This window comes from Pelobates fuscus, chromosome 2 (genome assembly GCF_036172605.1).
Source record: "Pelobates fuscus isolate aPelFus1 chromosome 2, aPelFus1.pri, whole genome shotgun sequence".
Taxonomy (NCBI): Eukaryota; Metazoa; Chordata; class Amphibia; order Anura; family Pelobatidae; genus Pelobates; species Pelobates fuscus.
Window position 1 is genome coordinate 22,204,827 of NC_086318.1, and position 19,823 is coordinate 22,224,649.

At 44.9% G+C, this 19,823-nt stretch overlaps 1 protein-coding gene across 1 annotated transcript in view; it reads left to right on the top strand.

Annotated features, from left to right (window-relative positions):
- The window catches only part of FZD3 (frizzled class receptor 3), an 81,772-nt gene that overhangs the window by 36,706 nt on the left and 25,243 nt on the right, over positions 1–19,823 (top strand). The window contains exons 3-4 of the mRNA XM_063442002.1: positions 7,776–7,972; positions 15,881–16,898. Of these exons, the coding sequence (XP_063298072.1) occupies positions 7,776–7,972; positions 15,881–16,898 (1,215 nt within the window). The remainder of the gene's footprint in view (positions 1–7,775; positions 7,973–15,880; positions 16,899–19,823) is intronic.

Genomic DNA, 19,823 nt, shown 5'->3' on the forward strand with positions numbered 1-19,823 from the left:
ACGTCTTTTACTTTTTAATGAGCTCGACATTTTGGGGGAAATTTTGCTATTAAAATGAATTGATGGAATTTTTTGTTGTTGTAAAAATTCTACATGTACTCTAGCTGTTAAGAGTAACGGTCACTAGTAAAATGTTTGCACAACCGAATAATTAGCCAAACGTTGGCTGTGGGATGTGTTACTTAGTCGTTTTCCGTGTGTCACTGTTCATGCACGTCACGATATTAGTTTAACCCTTGTGGGGCTGTACTGTACAACTGAAGAAATGGCGCATGCGCTTTTAAGGCATTTCTTTGTGAATGTAGAAACACGACTCCGGCGTTGTGGGCTGCTGTAGGTTTTTACTTACCTCTACTGTTTTATTCACCCCAATAAACAATGAAATTACATTTACTGACATGAGAAGTGAAGGTGATTCTTTAAATCAGTAGATTTGTCCTGGCTGCCTCTGCCCTCGCTGCAGGTAAAGGCAAACGTTTGTAAGCGTTTGTGTGTATTTTCTTTGTATAAACAACTCTTGGCACCCAGCCTTAACAAAGGATTTGTTTGACATTTTTTGTTTTAGTCCAGAAAGTTGATCATACACTTTAATTCCTGCATACACGGCATTAAATCCTAAAGACAACCAAAAGCTACTATGCCTCGGGGTCCGTTGGTTTTGGAGCGTATTTTCGGGGTCATTGGTGCGCGGGGGAGTGGCCGGAGGAATGGCAGTCTTCCCCATTTCGAAGGAATTTGACCTTTTTGGAACTGTTTCCGATAGTGGTCGCACTGGAACTGTGGGGTGAGGAGCTGAGAAATCACACGGTGGTCTTTCACACGGACAACATGAGTGTGGTCCATGTGATTGCCCGATCGTCCTCCTCGTCCCCACCAGTTTTGGCTCTTCTCCGTCACCTCGTGCTCCTTAGTCTTCAGTTTAATGTTTGGGTGCGGGCGCAACATGTCCCGGGTGTGCAAAATGTGGTGGCTGATGCATTGTCTCGCTTGCAGTGGGAACGGTTTCGCGAGGCAGCGCCGGAGGCGCGGCGGATCGGTCTGCAGTGTCCGGACTCCTTATGGAAGCTCGATTTCGAGGCCTGATGGGCTTGGTATCGGACTCCTTGGCGGAGGCTTCCTGGAAGGCATACCGGGCAGTGTGGAAACAGTGGCTGTCGGCAGCACGGGACGGGGATGTATCCACGGAAATGGGACGTACGGAGGCGACTCTTGTGTTGCTGGATGACTTGGTCAGGAGAGGTAGGTCTTGCGCAGTAGCGGAGAAGGCGCTGGCTGCCCTGTCTTTCTTGTTTCGATTTATGGGCTGGCGGGATGTTACTAAGGAATTTGGGATCCAGAGGGTGGTGAAGGGGTGGCGACTGCGGCGTCGCCCGGATCGTCGTCGTCCGATTTCGGTGGAAATGTTGCGGCGGATTCTTTTAGTCTTGCCGCGGGTCTGTGGCTCGGATTATGTATCGAAGTTGTTTCGCGTAGCCTTCTCGGTCTGCTTTTTTGGAGCCTTTCGCATCGGCGAGTTGGTAGCCCCGAGCAAGGGTAAGGCCTCGCCTTTGGCATTGTCGGATGTGCGGTGGTCTACTTCCTCCGTTGACATTTTTGTGCGGCGCTCTAAGACGGACCAGGCGGCCCGGGGTGCCTGGGTTCGTTTAGGGGCCACGAGGGATGTCGTCTGTCCTGTCGGGGCTTTTCACGATTTTCTGGAGGTGCGCCCGGAGCGGGGAGGCCCTTTGTTGGCGCAAGCGGATGGGTCTCCCCTAACACGCTATCAGTTCTCGGCAATGCTGAAGAGAGCATTGGCCACGGGTGGTATGGAAAGTCAAGGGTTTTCGGCCCATTCCTTTCGGATTGGGGCGGCTACCCAGGCAAGTGTTTTGGGTTACTCGGCTGCGGGCATTAAACGCATTGGAAGATGGGAGTCGGGGCGTTTTAAGTCTTATGTCCGACCTCATATGCTGTAACCCTCTTCTCGTTGTAGGTGGGCGGCCCCGGTACGTGTGGATACTAGGGCATTCCTACGTGTACTGGGCAGCTAGACGAGCTGAAGACCGGGCCTATGGACGAAATTTGGGGTTCTCAGTGGACTTGGCCCGAGTCAGGTGGAAGGGCATTAGGGGCCTCCGATGGCAGCAAGTATATCCTGAGTTCGTGGAGCTCCGTAAGTTTGTGTCAGGGCCGGTGGTGGTGGTGGTCCATGCGGGCGGGAACGACTTGGGGGTATCCAGGACTGTGGACCTTCTCCACGCGATTCGGCACGACTTGGCGAGGTGCATGGCGCTGTTTCCGGACATGACCTTGGTTTGGTCGGAGGTGGTTTCCAGGCCGTGCTGGCGCCCGCTGCCGCACTCGCGCGGTTTGGAGAAGAGCCGGCGCAAGCTGAACATTGCAGTGGGGAAATTTGTCCGGCGGCTAGGTGGGGTGGTCGTTCGACACGTGGAGCTGGAAGGGGAGAACCAGAACTTAATGAGGAGGGATGGGGTCCACTTAAATGAGATAGGTTTGGACATCCTGAACACGGGTTTGCAGAGTGGGATTGAGGCTGCGCTGTCGGCGGGGTGACGGCAGGAGGCGTGAGGGGAAGTCGTCATCGCGGTGGCGGGAGTCCTGGCCAGCGCAGGCAGAAGTGATGGAGTTGCCGAGGAGGCTTGGGGAGTCGCAGCCTGTTGGGAGCTGATGGCGGAGGCAGGCTGCTCATGGACTCATGGTTTGTGGGGATAGACCTGTCTGTTGGGCAATCACCCCAACAGCTGACAGTATTTATGTTGCTGGCATGGAAAAATTAAATAAAGCTGTGGCCGATGCCCTTACCCAACTTTATACGGTCTCTGTGTGTCATTGGGAAAGGGGGGCACCGGGTGGGTGGTACAGTCATCTAGACAGCAGTCAAGACACCTCCCTGGACTGACAAGGAAGGGGGGACATGACTGCGGCTAGGATAAGGAGTCTTAAAGGAAGAGCAGATGGGAGGGGGATATATGGATACATAGTTGCTAAGATGGAAGACAGTTATAAGGACAGTGAGGGGAGGGGACTTACCAGTCAGCTCTTGGAAGTGCAGGGATCCTGACTTTCCCGCCCTCCCGCCCTTAGGACATTTGGTTATTGAAGGAATGTGGGTTTTGTTTCTGGTGCTTGTTGTTGGTTGCCTTTTCTTGTTTTGTCACAGCATGCGGGAGTCCTGGCCAGCGCAGGCAGAAGTGATGGAGTTGCCGAGGAGGCTTGGGGAGTCGCAGCCTGTTGGGAGCTGATGGCGGAGGCAGGCTGCTCATGGACTCATGGTTTGTGGGGATAGACCTGTCTGTTGGGCAATCACCCCAACAGCTGACAGTATTTATGTTGCTGGCATGGAAAAATTAAATAAAGCTGTGGCCGATGCCCTTACCCAACTTTATACGGTCTCTGTGTGTCATTGGGAAAGGGGGGCACCGGGTGGGTGGTACAGTCATCTAGACAGCAGTCATGTTTGCACAACCGAATAATTAGCCAAACGTTGGCTGTGGGATGTGTTACTTAGTCGTTTTCCGTGTGTCACTGTTCATGCACGTCACGATATTAGTTTAACCCTTGTGGGGCTGTACTGTACAACTGAAGAAATGGCGCATGCGCTTTTAAGGCATTTCTTTGTGAATGTAGAAACACGACTCCGGCGTTGTGGGCTGCTGTAGGTTTTTACTTACCTCTACTGTTTTATTCACCCCAATAAACAATGAAATTACATTTACTGACATGAGAAGTGAAGGTGATTCTTTAAATCAGTAGATTTGTCCTGGCTGCCTCTGCCCTCGCTGCAGGTAAAGGCAAACGTTTGTAAGCGTTTGTGTGTATTTTCTTTGTATAAACAACTCTTGGCACCCAGCCTTAACAAAGGATTTGTTTGACATTTTTTGTTTTAGTCCAGAAAGTTGATCATACACTTTAATTCCTGCATACACGGCATTAAATCCTAAAGACAACCAAAAGCTACTATCTGCCAAACGTCTTAGAGGTTTATTTATTATAAACAATACATTTCGCACCAGTCTAATAAACTACACTGACCTCTGGTATGTTGACATGTTTTTATTAAGGGTTTATTAGGGTAGTGTCCCTTTAATACAATTTCTCCACAATTCCCTTTTTAGTGAATAAAGCTCATGGTGGTTTGTTTCCGGCTATTATATGAACACTGTTTCTTTCACCGCCTGCTCTTTTCCCCTCAAACTGTATCAAATGCTTTGTCTGTGTGCCCTGTGCTTGGTATTAATATCACCCCAAATAAAGGCGTACATAGAGAATTGATTGATTGTTAATTATGTACATTTAACGGACATGATGTCCTGGTATTTATGGTGCTGAATCAGTAAAATAACACCGAGGTGGATCTACGCTGAATATTTATTGTATCGACTCTGTAGGTCACTGAGTGCAAATTTCGATTTTTCCATATGTGTAGAAAATGAAAGGTTTGCCTTGTTATGTACTATGCCTGTTTGTCAGCCTGCTTGTGTCCAGGTTGGACATAGTCACATTTTTGGCTTTTTGTCTAAGGAGACGCTGAGGGAATATTTTTTGGATTTTTTTCTCATGAGTTGAAGTATGGGCTCTGTATGACCTTGACAAGAGACTCTGCTGGAAAAGATAAACTGGCAGCTGTCAGGTCTCCAACAGCGTAATGACAAACAGTGGGGGGTCTATACCTCAGTTCCTCCCCCCCTCCCATACGAATATCCAAACACAGACCTGCAGAACTGTTTGGAGTAGTAACAGCTACACCCCCTTCTGTTGCTGTGCCAGTGTGTTTCACACGGAGTGTAGAATATCTCTGTTTTTATTCCTGATGTCCTCTGTAGCAGCACTGAATTCTATCTAGATTCCTAATAACCTCCTCGTTACCCGGCAGTTTGTATTTATTGCTCTCATGTAAAGCATGTCCAAAATCACTGATAGCCTCCTCTACTTTTGGTCAGAAACCCCTGTTGCCCTCACCCCCATAGCTTGTTCAGAATTTCCAGTACTTGAGTAGTTATTGCCTTTTAAATACCTTTATGCCATATACGGTCGAAAAGTATTAATGCCTTAATCCATAGCTGTTGATGCCTCCCTCATTTACTGGTCCACAGTTCCTGATTCCTTCCTCCATAGCTAGTCTAGAATTGCTGAGGAATTCCTCCATAGCTAGTCTAGAATTGCTAAGGAATTCCTCCATAGTTATTCTAGAATTGCTGAGGAATTCCTCCATAGCTAGTCTAGAATTGATGGGGAATTCCTCCATAACTAGTCTAGAATTGCTGATACCTTCACCATAGCTAGTCTAGAATTGCTGAGGAATTCCTCCATAGTTATTCTAGAATTGCTGGGGAATTCCTCCATAGCTAGTCTAGAATTGATGGGGAATTCCTCCATAGCTAGTCTAGAATTGCTGATACCTTCACCATAACTAGTCTAGAATTGCTGATACCTTCACCATAGCTAGTCTAGAATTGCTGAGGAATTCCTCCATAGTTAGTCTAGAATTGCTGGGGAATTCCTCCATAGTTATTCTAGAATTGCTGGGGAATTCCTCCATAGCTAGTCTAGAATTGATGGGGAATTCCTCCATAACTAGTCTAGAATTGCTGATACCTTCACCATAGCTAGTCTAGAATTGCTGAAGAATTCCTCCATAGCTAAGAGAGAATTGCTGAGGCATTTATCCATAGCTGATCCAGAACTGTTTGTTTGCTTTCCTCCATAGTTGGTCTACAATTCCTGATACCTACACTATAGCTAGACTAGAATTTTGCTTCAATGACATAATAATAATAATAATAATAACCAATACTCCAAACACCAAATGAGCAGAAATGATACGGATCGGTTGTCATGATCCGTACATTTTTTTACACAAAAGTATTGCACTATAGCGCCTTCTTATCACTTCTAAGAGAAAATGATGAGACACGTGTGTGTTGCACCTGTCTGCAATATAAACACAAACAAGGGTTTTTCTGGATTTTTTAGCATGTGTGAGAACTCAGAAAGCTTTCATTGCACATTTGTGTTTTTGTTTTTTGCTCTTCCATATAACTTACAAGCATAGCAAGTGCACCTTCTTTTGATGGTGAATTCTACATCCCAAAATGCTTTGCATACACTGCGTGCTGTAATACCATTTTATATCGTGGTTTTAAGCAAATGTCAGGTTTTTGTTGTGTGCAGTTTTGTTAAAAGAGCGAATGTGTAGTGCGCATTATTAAAGGCGTTGGGAGTGTCTGCATTGAGATTTTAGTTTTAGGGCAATTTAACATCGTAATTAAATGCTTAAATTTTAATATATGAGGCAAACAATCTATATATCTTTCTGTTCAGGGGGCAATAGAGCAAACCAGTAACACATGTCACATAGTGAAGCCATTAACATTTTAAAGTACCCACTGGTACTGCAGCTTTACATTCCGATTTGTATATGCATTTTGCTGTTGGACCTTTGTCTAAGGTCTTACACATTTAATGTATTCAGGAGTGAACAAATGTGTAATCTCAATGATTTCAAAGACTGTCAGACACTCCGTTTTCTTTGCCTCGGGTCAGAGAGGAACGCTGGGATAGTTCCAAACTAGACCATACTTTTTCAATGACTCTCACTTATGTATTTTAAGAGTCTTAAGCATTTTTGTCTAGACAGAACGCACTTACATACGAACCACTCTGCTTTCAAATAATTTTCGTACTGATAATGTGCTTTATTTTAACTTTTTGCTGCCAGGAGATTTTTTAAAGAGAGTCCGTTTTCACTTGTTCTATGTATTAAACTCCACCTTTCATCTACAATTGAGTGTGTGGTAAATTTTGGGTAAGTATTGTAATTGTAATCAAACCAGTATATTCTCTAAAGTGTGAACCTGTGCCTTTCACATGTCTATTTCATGTCTTGTAAAGGAACACTCCGACCCCTATAACCACTTTAGCATATTAAGTTGTTATTGGGGCAGGAGTATGTGGTGCCTGTCGCCACTACCCTCCAGTACTCACACCCCATAATGATTTAGGCTAATTTAAGCCAGCGGTTAGATGAAATTCTCAGCCAATCAGTGAGCTCAATGCTCTACTTCGTTGTGGTGGCCTAGCCAGAGTAGGATCAGGATAGGACAGACAGAAACCCGGGGACAATCTTAGGTAAGACTGTGCACAGGGACTCCAGCCTTAAATCAACTTTATTGAGGGAAAGAGACCCATTAAATATTAGAAATTTAGCAAAACCATTACAATGCAGTTTAGTCCATGCACAGCCACGGCACACAATGCATTTGAGGGAGAGAAAGACAACATTGGGTCTTCCCCTTGACATTCCATGTTAAATTATAGAAAATAGCCAAGCTTATAGCAATGATTGACAGGGGACCAAACGAAAGGAACTCACTACCAAAATAGGAGTAAATACAGCAATGTGGATTCTACATGCTCAGAAAAAGAGACTTGTTAAATATAGGGGTTACTAATTAATCTTTATTTTTTACCTGTATTGTCTTGTAGACGATGCTCTCACTGTAAAAACCGGCCATAATGGAAATATATCTTATTAATTATAAGGGGCACACTCCATTTGCTTGCTCAGCAGTGGCGGCTGCATGCATAATATTTACTTCAATATAAAGGGTTTTATTTTTAATAACTCCCTACTCCTCAAACATTGGTTATAATTCTGAGTTTTATGCCATTTCTATCCTTCCCACAGTCTGCTTATGAGATTCTAATACATTGAATAAATGTAGTATTTGACACATTTTATGCAGACATTGACCTACGTGTTCTTTATTTTTCAGCCATTCCACCCCATGGTGAATCTGGAGTGTTCCCGTGATTTCCGTCCCTTCCTGTGTGCGCTCTATGCCCCTGTCTGCACAGAGTACGGGCATGTTACGCTGCCCTGCCGTAGATTGTGCCAGAGAGCCTACAAAGAATGCTACAAGCTGATGGAAATGTTCGGAGTGCCTTGGCCCGAGGAGATGGAGTGCAGCCGGTGAGAGCATAACGGGTTCACGGGAAACATTAGTTAAAAGGAATGTGTGTGACATTTGCATACTTGATTTATTTATAAAATATTTTACCAGGAAGGATACATTGAGATTTCTTTTGTTTTGAAAGTATGTCCTGGGTCCACAAAACATTGCATTGTACAATAGGATACAATATTACAAAAACTTTTAAATAATACAATATACCAGGGCTTGACAAATTTGTTTGAAATCTAGGAGCCAGCTAAAAAAGTTAGGAGCCAGTTGTTTTTAAGGGACACTGTAGTCACCAGAACCTCTACAGATTAATGCAGTTGTTCTGGTGCCTATAGCCTTTTCAATGTAAACATTGCCTTTTCAGAGAAAGACCGTGTTTACATTGCTGCCTACTAAGACCTTTAGTGACAGTCACTCAGACAGCCACTAGAGAGTCCCGTGTCAGTGCTCTGCTTGGAGGTGCTGAATGTTACCCATAGAGATTATGCGTTATATCCTCCCAATGCTTTCCTATGGGAAAGCATTGGCTTAGCTGAGATCATTAAGAATTCAGCTATGGAGGCGGGACAAGGCACGGCGAAACCAGCATGGCGAAACCAGCACAATGTGAGCAAAAACACCAATCATGTGATCGGAGGGGGGCAGGTACCTAAACAGACACACACTCCCTCACAGACATAGACACGCACACACTGACAGAGGCTTACACACACACAGACAGACAAATATATATATTATGTATACACACACACACACACATACAGACATACACACTTTCCCTAGCACATTTATATTTTTAATTCTAATCCTCACAGCCTTTGGGAGAGCTGAGTGGATTTTCCTGGGGTCCAGTGGGGCTGTTATCTTCCTGGGTGCGAGGGAGCAGTGATCTTCCTGCAGCTCCTCTCTGCTTCCTCGCACTGTCTGCAGTGATGCCGGGGCCGGAATGACATCATATTCCGGTTCCCGGCATTTTTACACAGCGCGAGGGAGCAGAGAGGAGCTAAAGGAAGACTGCTCCCTCGCTCGCTGCCCCAGCCTGCCGCCTCTATGCTCTCCAGGGCGGTCGCTACATGCTCCCTGAGCCAGCCACCTCCATTCCTGCCAGGGCGGTCGGCTACATGCTCCCTGAGCCGGCCGCCTACCTACCTCCCAGGGCAGACGGCTACATGCTTCCTGAGCCGGCCGCCTACATACCTCCCAGGGCGGTCTGCTACATGCTTCCTGAGCCAGCCGCCTACATACCCCCCAGGGCGGTCGGCTACATGCTACCTGAGCCAGCCGCCTCCATACCTCCCAGGGCAGTCGGCTACATGCTTTCTGAGCTGGCCGCTTACATACCTCCCAGGGCGGTTGGCTACATGCTCCCTGAGCTGGCCGCTTACATACCTCCCAGGGCGGTCGGCTACATGCTCCCTGAGCCAGCCGCCTCCATACCTCCCAGGGCGGTCGGCTACATGCTCCCTGAGCCAGCCGCCTCCATACCTCCCAGGGTGGTCGGCTACATGCTTCCTGAGCAGTCCGCCTACATACCTCCCAGGGCAATAAGCTACATGCTACCTGAGCCAGCCACCTCCATACCTCCCAGGGCAGTCGGCTACATGCTTCCTGAGACGGCCGCCTCCATACCTCCCAGGGCAGTCAGCTACATGCTCCCTGAGCCGGCCGCCTACATACCTCCCAGGGCGGTCGCCTACATGCTCCCTGAGCCAGCCGCCTCCATACCTCCCAGGGCGGTCGGCTACATGCTTCCTGAGCCAGCCGCCTGCATACCTCCCAGGGTGGTCAACTACATGCTCCCTGAGCAGTCCGCCTACATACCTCCCAGGGCGGTCGGCTACATGCTTCCTGAGCAGTCCGCCTACATACCTCCCAGGGCGGTCGGCTACATGCTCCCAGTCCGCCTACATACCTCCCAGGGCAGTCTGCTACATACTCCCTGAGCACCCTGAGCAGTCCGCCTAAATAACTCCCAGGGCGGTCGGCTACATGCTCCCTGAGCCGGCCGCCTACATACCTCCCAGGACGGTCGGCTACATGCTCCCTGAGCCGGCTGCCTACATACCTCCCAGGGCGGTCGGCTACATGCTCCCTGAGCCGGCCGCCTACATACCTCGCAGGGCGGTCGGCTACATGCTCTCTGAGCCGGCCGCCTCCATGTTCCCGCTGGCTCCATTGTTGCCCAGCCGGCCACTTTTAGGGAAAAGGATGACAAATCCCAGCCCTGCAATATACTATATATATATATATATATATATATATATATATATATATATATATATATATATATACACACACACACACACATATATAAATGTAATACATAACAGGTAATCAATATATTTAACCATAACAGGTGCATCCTGTATTGAGGTATATTGCCATAGATCTCTTAAAAGATTTTAGATTGAATGAAGATTTGACTGTGTCCCTGAGGTTATTCCATAATTGCAGTGCTCTGTAGGAAAATGAGGAGCGAGACACTTTATTTTTATATTGCGGTATGATAAATATCGTGCTGGTACTGGATCGGAGATTATAGGAGATGGGAACAGCCGGGGAGAGCATTCTACTCAGGTAGGGTGGGAGCTTCCCAAAAATGCTCTTATGCGCAAGGCTGGAAAAATGAAGAGTGCGTCGGGATTCCAGCGACAGCCAGTTTATATCCTTACATTCGTCAACATGGGGGACCCAAACAGCAAGCAAAATGTTGTATACTTATCCAATACCCACGTGTCATGGACACAACTCTTCCCATTAAAACCTGAAACCGCAGTGAGGCTGCTGACTGTAAGTCTTTGTCGCTCAGGCAGTTACACTTCCTTGTTAATTCAAAAATTCCATTCCAAACAATTATTTACCAATGTCTATGGAGTTTGCCTCCAGTACACAAACTCAGGTGCTCCTTTCTAGGTAACACGTGAAATGTGCTGCCAAGTACGAGAACCACCAGTAAACCGAACAATGGGGGAACAGGGTGAATCCATACTACCAACATATATAGTATTTCCTGACAAAGATTATTAAATGTGTAGGTGACTATCTGGGAATTTCGCAAAATTCATCAAACACACAGGGAACGTTAATTTAAAATAATGGCTGTTTTTTCTGGTTGTGTTGTATTTTCACTTTATTTTACCGTAAGGAACATATCCAGGGTTATTCATTAAATCAGGAATTCTCTGGAATTAAATCCAGAACCCCCAAAAAAGTCCAAAATAGCGGAGCTGGAAAAATACACAAGCTCCCAGCTTAATTGCCAATTTATTGAATAACACTTTATTACAAAGTGTATTCTGTGTTGTATTATTTTTCTTATTATACATTTTTCTGTAGTTTGTGCAGTTATTTATATTATTTAACTTTAAAGCAACTTGGATATTTTACAGCAATATTAAAGCAATCAAATTAAAATCCAAAAGAAAAATTCTTTAAAAAATAAAATAAACGTGGGCGTCGGATGATATAAAACATTACAGGGTGACACTTATTTCAGTACACAATATCTTCACATTGCAGGAATATTACAATTACATGAGACGGTCAGATTGGTGGATTGTCTGCCTAGGGGTGATGTATTGGCGAAAATGGGGGCATGCATTGCTGTATAAATATGACAAATTAAGTCAGAGGCCAATTGAGGTAAGAGTTGACCTGGAAGGAGACAGCTGGAAGACAACTTGCTGCTATAAATTAAATCCGAGGGAGAGGTTGTGACAGGAGTAGTATACATGTAACGTTCACAAATTCCCGAGATATTCATACTTTTTATAGAGAGAGAATGTACGACTGGGTCTGACGAGTGTCTGAAATCAATAAGTTAGTGTTCTGGCTTCGTTTCTCTGTATTCCATATCCATTAACATTTTACTAACCCATAGCGTGCTAATTAATTACCTAATGAAAATAACTACACAGAAGCTGATAAATTAATATCCAACTGCCAGAAACAAACATAAATCAGGATTAGCCACAAGCTAAAATATTATTTCACGGATGGGGCGGGACTGCCATGCTAGACTGTCGCAAGAAAGATCAGCTCCTGCAATATACCAATCTAGAAGCTTATAAACTCTGATTTTTTACCTATTTGCCGACCAGCAGCTTTGGCCCTCAGTGTGAAGGGGGTACTGGATCCGAGGCAAGGCTTGCTCCTTGAGTTTTAGTCCCTTGGAGGAGAAATCTTCGTTGTCCCAGATGAGGCCTACTCCGGCAGTGAGTGGAGCAGATGGCCGCTGCTCTACTATCCTGCATAACAGTACCCAGCCAGAAGCCCAAAGCAACGTGGAAATGGCTCTCTGGACTGGTGGGGGTGATCCCCAATCACTAAAACGCATCCAAGACCCAGTGATAATGCCATCCCGACCTGCAGCCCAGGCTCTTCACCTAAAATGTCGGAGGCCATGTGCGCAAGTGCCGATGCCAGAGGGACTACCAACGTTCCCCCCTCACTCAACGCAATCAGCGTGGTTTCTTGGCACAGGCTGGTCCAATATCTGCAGCAGCCGGCTACACGCACAAAACATAGTGCCCCAGCTCGATGCTTACCCATGGAGATTCAACGCAGGGCCTCACTCCAGTTAAGGGCAGGCCCGAAACAGGCGGAAGAGATGGAGACACATCAGGCCAGCACACGCAACTCAGCAGCTGCCATCGGAAATTTACCCGCGAAAACCTACCCTCAAGTCGGTCCAGGGAGCTGGTTTCCAACACAAGACACCACTTCCTCTCCCTGGATTGCCATACAACACCTCCTGGGCAGCCGTGATGGAACAGCGACACACACGGATAGCCGACTTGCAGCAGGACCACGCTAAGCCCATAGAGGGTATCGGCTAAGCCGAAATTCACGAGGACACTCTGCATGTATGTCTCTATGCTCCAATTCTACACAGTATGTGCATTGCATTACCGTGCTCTAAGTTTCTGTGATAAGCCAACCTCACTGATCATACCCATGCTTAAATACAGGGGTCTATGGGGTGAATTTATCTCCCACAGTTATTTCAGCTATCCAGCTTATTACAAATAACATGCATTGATCCTCTTCTGTCTCTCTAAGCTGGAATGTTTAACCTAACCTATCTAAGTCTTTTTTACTCATATTCCAATCTACTCCCAATACCTATTAAACAATAGACACTCGATATTGCCTAACGCTAGCTTGCTTAAAATATAAAATTGTGCATGTGTTCTCGATTACCCCAAATGTAAATCGTGATAATATGCCTGAGGATTGCCATTGGGGTACCTCAAGCTTGTTTGTAATATTCTTATGCACTACAAAAATACTACATTTAAAAAAATAAGGGGGCGGAGCCTGGCTTCCTAGCAGGGTGGACGTGCTACACGATAGCTCCTGCAAACTAGCCGCAAAAACGGGGGATATACCTCGAATTATTGCACACACACTGCTGCTGGGAAGGTGACTACAGAGTGGGGGAGACCCAGGCAAACGTAGTGATACCACACATGATCCCGAGACTCACCGGGTCCCCTCGAATCCAGCTTGCGGCCTACCTGCAAACGAGCCAGGGAGAGGCGGCCGCTCTCCTCGTTGGTAAACCTGCAGATGGCAACCTTGACGTACTCACCTCTAACCCCCCCCCCCCTCTGGACCGGCGGGGGTCATCCCGGTCCTCGCTGCGGACGATCACCCCCAAGCCACGACCAGCACAAGAGACAAGTCCTCATGCGGACCAAAGCGACCTAGGCACAAATAAAATGGTGGCACGGACTCAGTCCATACTGAACCGCACACTTAACAAGCCCCCTAAATGCACGAGAGAATTCTACAACCGGCTATGTGCCAATCTATGGATCAAGCTGCACGCCCGGGGACAGGCATTCAAGCAGGCGATGAAAATAGTAATGGCATGGATCCGCCCGGCGACTCGACGCCAAATAGGCGGGAATCTCCCCCATACCTTCACAGCAGCCCCGCGTCAAAGCAGAACCCATGAACCGGCACGGAGGACCAGCACCCATATCCTCATGACCCAGCAGGCGACCTACCAACGAGCATATTCTGCTCGCACCTCAGCGTTTTTAACAACTCTCAGCAGGCAGTGCACGGATCCACACACGAACACCCACGGTGCCGACCACGATACTGACCAGGAGACAGCACAGCATCACACCAGTGGGGCACACAGACGGAGACCCCCCACACGGACCGCAAGAGAGAAAGCATGGAAAAGTGGGGTAGAGGTGCCAACCATGAGACCTTCACAGCGGGACTTTGCGCAGATGCACCACCCACCGCAGGGATTACTCACCCAGTCCCGTCAAGGCATCGGCTGATCCCACGGGGACTGAAACTATACCACAGGCATAGTAACCTCAGACACTTGACTTTCTTTGCCCCTCTGGAACGCACACGCATGCCTGCTGATGTGTATCATTTATTTTATGTTTCCTATTTTGTGCAGCCTTATTTTCCTACATATCCCATCACTCGCAGCCATAACAGAGGCTATTAAGATAAGATGCTAGGGTAGATAGGGGTTTTTACTTATAACTTACTTTTTAAATCGATACTCTCATCTCATGTTCCACACATTCAACCCTCTGGCACTGCTCTTGCTTAACGTGCATATTTTTCATAAACCACGCGGAGTTAGCTACCGAGTTTAATTATAACTTGTAGTCAAAAAATGTCTATACTTTGTTTGCATATTTAATTTAAAATGACCTGCACTCGCCACTGAGAATAAGCATTGTGCAGCCTGTTTCCTTTATGTCTTTATGCCAGTCAGGTTATTCTAGCATGCCATTCATGTTTTTGTCTGTATAATGTTCCGAATTGTGTGACCTGGGGCGAAGCGGTTCTGCCTCTTTGGCCCCTCTTTAGCCAGCATGTTCACGTTGAGCACATTACGACAACGCCAACTTAAAATCTGCCTTCATTTTATGAATAACATCCAGCGGCTTCTAAGCTACAGAAATAGATATAATTCATAGATTCACTTATTTTAAACATTATTATCGCTAGTCTTCTCGATATGTTTAACTTGTGCTTCCTACCATCTCATTATCTGACTTACTTTGTTTCTGCTTGTTTGTTACTCTTGAGAAAAAAAAAAAATGTGCACCCTTTCTTAATTGCCACAGAAATATGTCTTTTGAAATGCCTGTAACTATTGTCGTGGCAAATTAACATGTCTGTCAAGCTTTTGCACATCAAAAATAAAGAATTTAAAAAAATAAAATAAAAAATATATAATTTCACAGTAGTATATATATTTTTAAATAATAAAAAAAAACTTTGAAAGTGTTTTTGCTTCGGTTCATCAAACACCCCCTTTTTAAACTTTTTGTTAATGGTGTAGATTTTTTATTTATGCGCAGTCTTTTATAACATATTTATAAGCCTTCCAAGTCTGATCTGGCAGTGTTTGGCAGGTTTGAAATAAGATCCCACCTGTTGTATGTATATGCTCCTGCTGCACTGTAAGCTAACTGCTTATAGAAGGAACTGAGAAATAAGTCATCATAAATCTCCTGGGCAGCTCGCTGGGCCTGCTCGGGATTGCAGGTCATGGAAGGTATCCTATAGGAGTGTAATATGAAGAGCAGAGCGATCTGTAATGTAATATCCCACAGTAACCTCACAAGTTTATTCACTGAACCGCAAATCATAAGGAAACCAAAGAGAAGTTAACATTTTAGGAAAATATAGCTAGCTCGGAGAATTGTTCAGTTTTTACTATTTTTGCCTAAAATCTGAAAATTCACTTTGATTTCTTAATTCAGATTTTAGTGATTAGCCCAGTAAGTTGGTTCTGGAAATTACTCACAAAGGGGGTGCAGGTACAGTGACCCAAATTTCAAAGTTATATTGTCATTAAAACTCTTCTTTATTTATACATCTTCCATTTGATGCTGATGATTTATCATTTTTCATTCTTTATTTAGATTTCCTGATTGCGATGAGCCATACCCACGACTTGTGGATATCAACCTGCCTAAAGAACCAACGGATAACACTCCGTTAGCTGTACAGAGGGATTATGGCTTCTGGTGTCCAAGAGAGCTGAAAATTGACCCTGAGTTAGGTTACTCCTTCCTAGAAGTACGAGACTGTTCCCCTCCCTGCCCTCACATGTATTTTCGAAGGGAAGAGCTCTCATTTGCCCGATATTTTATTGGCGTAATATCAATAGTTTGCCTCTCTGCCACCCTATTTACCTTCCTTACGTTTCTCATTGACGTTACCAGGTTCCGTTACCCCGAGAGACCAATAATTTTTTACGCAGTCTGCTACATGATGGTGTCACTGATTTTCTTCATTGGCTTTTTGCTAGAAGACCGTGTAGCCTGCAATTCTTCCAGCCCAAGTCAATTTAAATCCTCCACAGTCACACAGGGATCCCATAACAAAGCTTGCACCATGCTCTTTATGGTACTTTACTTCTTCACCATGGCTGGCAGCGTGTGGTGGGTCATCCTTACTATTACGTGGTTCCTTGCTGCCGTTCCAAAGTGGGGGAGTGAAGCAATCGAGAAGAAAGCACTATTATTTCATGCCAGTGCATGGGGAATCCCAGGGACTCTAACCATCATCCTACTTGCCATGAATAAAATTGAAGGGGACAACATAAGTGGCGTGTGCTTCGTTGGCCTCTATGACGTTCATGCTTTGAGATACTTTGTCCTAGCTCCACTTTGTCTGGACGTGGTGGTTGGGGTCTCTCTGTTGCTGGCAGGGATAATTTCACTAAACCGCGTACGGATTGAAATTCCTTTGGAGAAGGAGAACCAGGACAAACTCGTGAAATTTATGATTCGTATCGGTGTATTCAGTGTACTTTACCTTGTCCCACTACTGGTGGTGATTGGCTGCTATTTCTACGAGCAGGCTTACCGCGGGATATGGGAAACCACGTGGATCCAGGAAAGATGTAGAGAATACCACATTCCATGCCCCTATCAGGTAATACTTTGTTTTCTTATATTTATAACCGTGCTCTTTAATAAATATGCCTGTTATAGGTTTATAGACATAAAAAAGTTAAAGAGACACTACAGGCACCAACACAACTTTAGCTTATTAAAGTTATTTTGGTGCATAGATCTTTTATGTAGCACTTGCCACACTTCCCCTAAATACTTCCTGTAAAGAGACATCTAATGTTTAAACTTTATTTATTGCACAGTCTGTTTCATCTATTTTTGGGAATTTCACAGGCCACACGTGTCTCACTACTGCAAAAATAACAAACATATTTGTATTGTGCTATTGTTCTCTCGATCAATGATACCCCACATGTATACATGTTCCCCTAATTCTTCCCTTAGTCTTGTCCTTAATGCAACCTCTAATTCAACCCATAATGCAACCTCTAATCCAACCCATAATCTAAACTATAATGCTTCCCATAATTCATCCAAAATTCCAATCTCTAACCCTACCATAATCCATAAAACATATTCTAACTCATAAGCTAACTGGGCAGCTGGGAGAGCCTGTCGCTGATCCTGCGGCAGGGAGCAAACAGGCTAACCTTCCCAGGGTCTATTCAGACATTGGGGGTCTCTCTGACACAAGGGTTGGACAGTTCCAGGCTGGAGGGGGGCAATGGGATTTTTTAAATTGCCGCTGTAGGGCGATCTTGCTACCTCTGCATTTAAATACTTTAACGTGAGCAGAGCTCACTTTGAGCCAGCTGACAAAGGAGATCCTATTTTTTGATGAATCAGGCTGGGAGCACACTTGCATTATAGCTCAGTTGTGGTATTTAACGGGCTGTGTGCAGCGCTCACTTTGAGTGCTGCTCATGGCTCATTTGTCAGTATGGGGCCACTAATCCTCAGATTTTGAAAGCTAGCAGAGATTTAACCACTGCTGGTATCTTTATTGCATGGCGGTCTATGTCGTCACTGGGCCTTAAAGACCTGCCCTGCATGACGGTAAAGACTGTCACGTGATCCTTACTTGGTTAAGCTAAAGTTGTTTTGGTAAGTGGAGCACTTACGGGACTATGAAACACTTCTATCATTCGTAGATTTAAAAAAGATAGACTGACTTCTTGTGTCAGTGCTCCAGTTTCTGAAGGATTTTTTTTGGTGTATGTTTGGGTGTGTGTATATATAATACACACAAAGACACAATCACATTTATATTTTCTACTCTTTGGGGATTACCAGCACTACCATAAATTAGTGAATTACCAAACAAGCTGCACAGATCCCACTTTGCAATGTTTTAGTTATTCGATTAAAATATCTGCAAGGAATTATGGGAAGATGATATCTTGGAAACAGAGATTCATATGGGAAGGTGGATTTTAATTTACATCTGCTTGATATTTCACTCTAATAATGGGCTAAATAAAACTAATTAAAGAAATATATCACTAAGTTTAATAGCTTCATTCATAAAAATGTGCCATGAGGGTTTTATGTCTGTCTTTTGTTCACCTTATATATTTCCTATATAAAGTGTTTGTACATTGTGTGTTTGTACATTGTAGTGTCATGCAGTTCCGACACACCTTCATAGCCCTGTCTTCTTGTCCGCTTAAACACGATCCCTAGCTATTTCCTCTTCACGCAACATTTTTGTTTTGTTTTTGTGCTGAACCCCTAGCATTGTCATTTATATGATACGGGGGAACATTTGAAAGAAAGTAAAAAATACAAAGCTCTCCTTAAGTGTGTGTGTATTTATATACATATATATATATATATACACACAGACACACTAGTTCTGATTATATTTTCTCAATATCGAAGACTCAGAAGTGTAATAAAATCCTAAGCAAGCTTTTGATAAAATACTAAGCAAACCTTTGGCTTGTTTCCCACGCTGAGGAGGTAAATCACTGAGAAAGGAGGAATTGTTTTCCGTGCCTGGTTATTGAAACACATGCCATTTTAAGGCCCTTTAGGTCTAGAGATTGGCTAAGCCTCTGTATATCGACATCAAGCTTTGAATAATGGACAAACAGAACATTAAGGGAATGTCTGCAGATCTATGCCAGCAAACGCAGGTCACGCATGTTTACTTAGACTGTAAGGGATACGAGCATAGCGCTCTATTCTGTAAAAAGTAGTTACCGTAATTATAGTAATTTCTAGAAGAATTTCCCATTTCTCCCATTGTGAATTTGGCGGTACTACTGCTCAAAGCCCCTTTGTGCAGAGGGCAATATCCAGGATTTGGAAATGTCTGGAGCTGAATTTGTGGATTATAATGGTTTCTAATAAGTTATATTATTGTTTGTTTATAATTTGATATTCAACTAGAATAAAGTTGATTTGTGATTACTGTCACCTTTGCTCTATTCAGATGTCCCTGTCCCCCAGTCCCCGGAGTAATGGAGAACTATAGAGAGCAGGAAGTCTATCTAAGCATATGTCCCACAACCCCCTGGCAGCAGTGGCATATGGGAAATCTGTAGCTGTTACCCATAAACCCACTGTTTTAAATGAGTGGTTAAAAAAACCTTCTTTAGAAGTTATCAGAGTCCCCCTTTCATACTTTAGAAAAATGTCAATTTCAGGAGACATGGGCACCTTTTATAAAGGCACTAAGTTGCACGCTCCCAGCTGTCAGTCAGAGAGCCGGGAATGTGCTCTTCCTGACCGCTTTGTATTATAGCTAAAAGCAGAGGCAATGCATCTCATAGAGAATCACTGGATTCACTGCAGAGATTTCTGTGCATGCGCCCTGCGTAAGAACCATTGGATTGGCCAGAAGATTATCAGAACTGGAGGAGGAGGTGAACTACAGCAAAGAGGCCCTCTCGCTGGATTAACCTCTTTATTTCATAGGTACTAGGGGGGGGAGAGGGGGGGGCCTAGTGCACGTTACAATACTCCAACGTACGAAAATCTTTTTAGAAGTTAGTTTTTA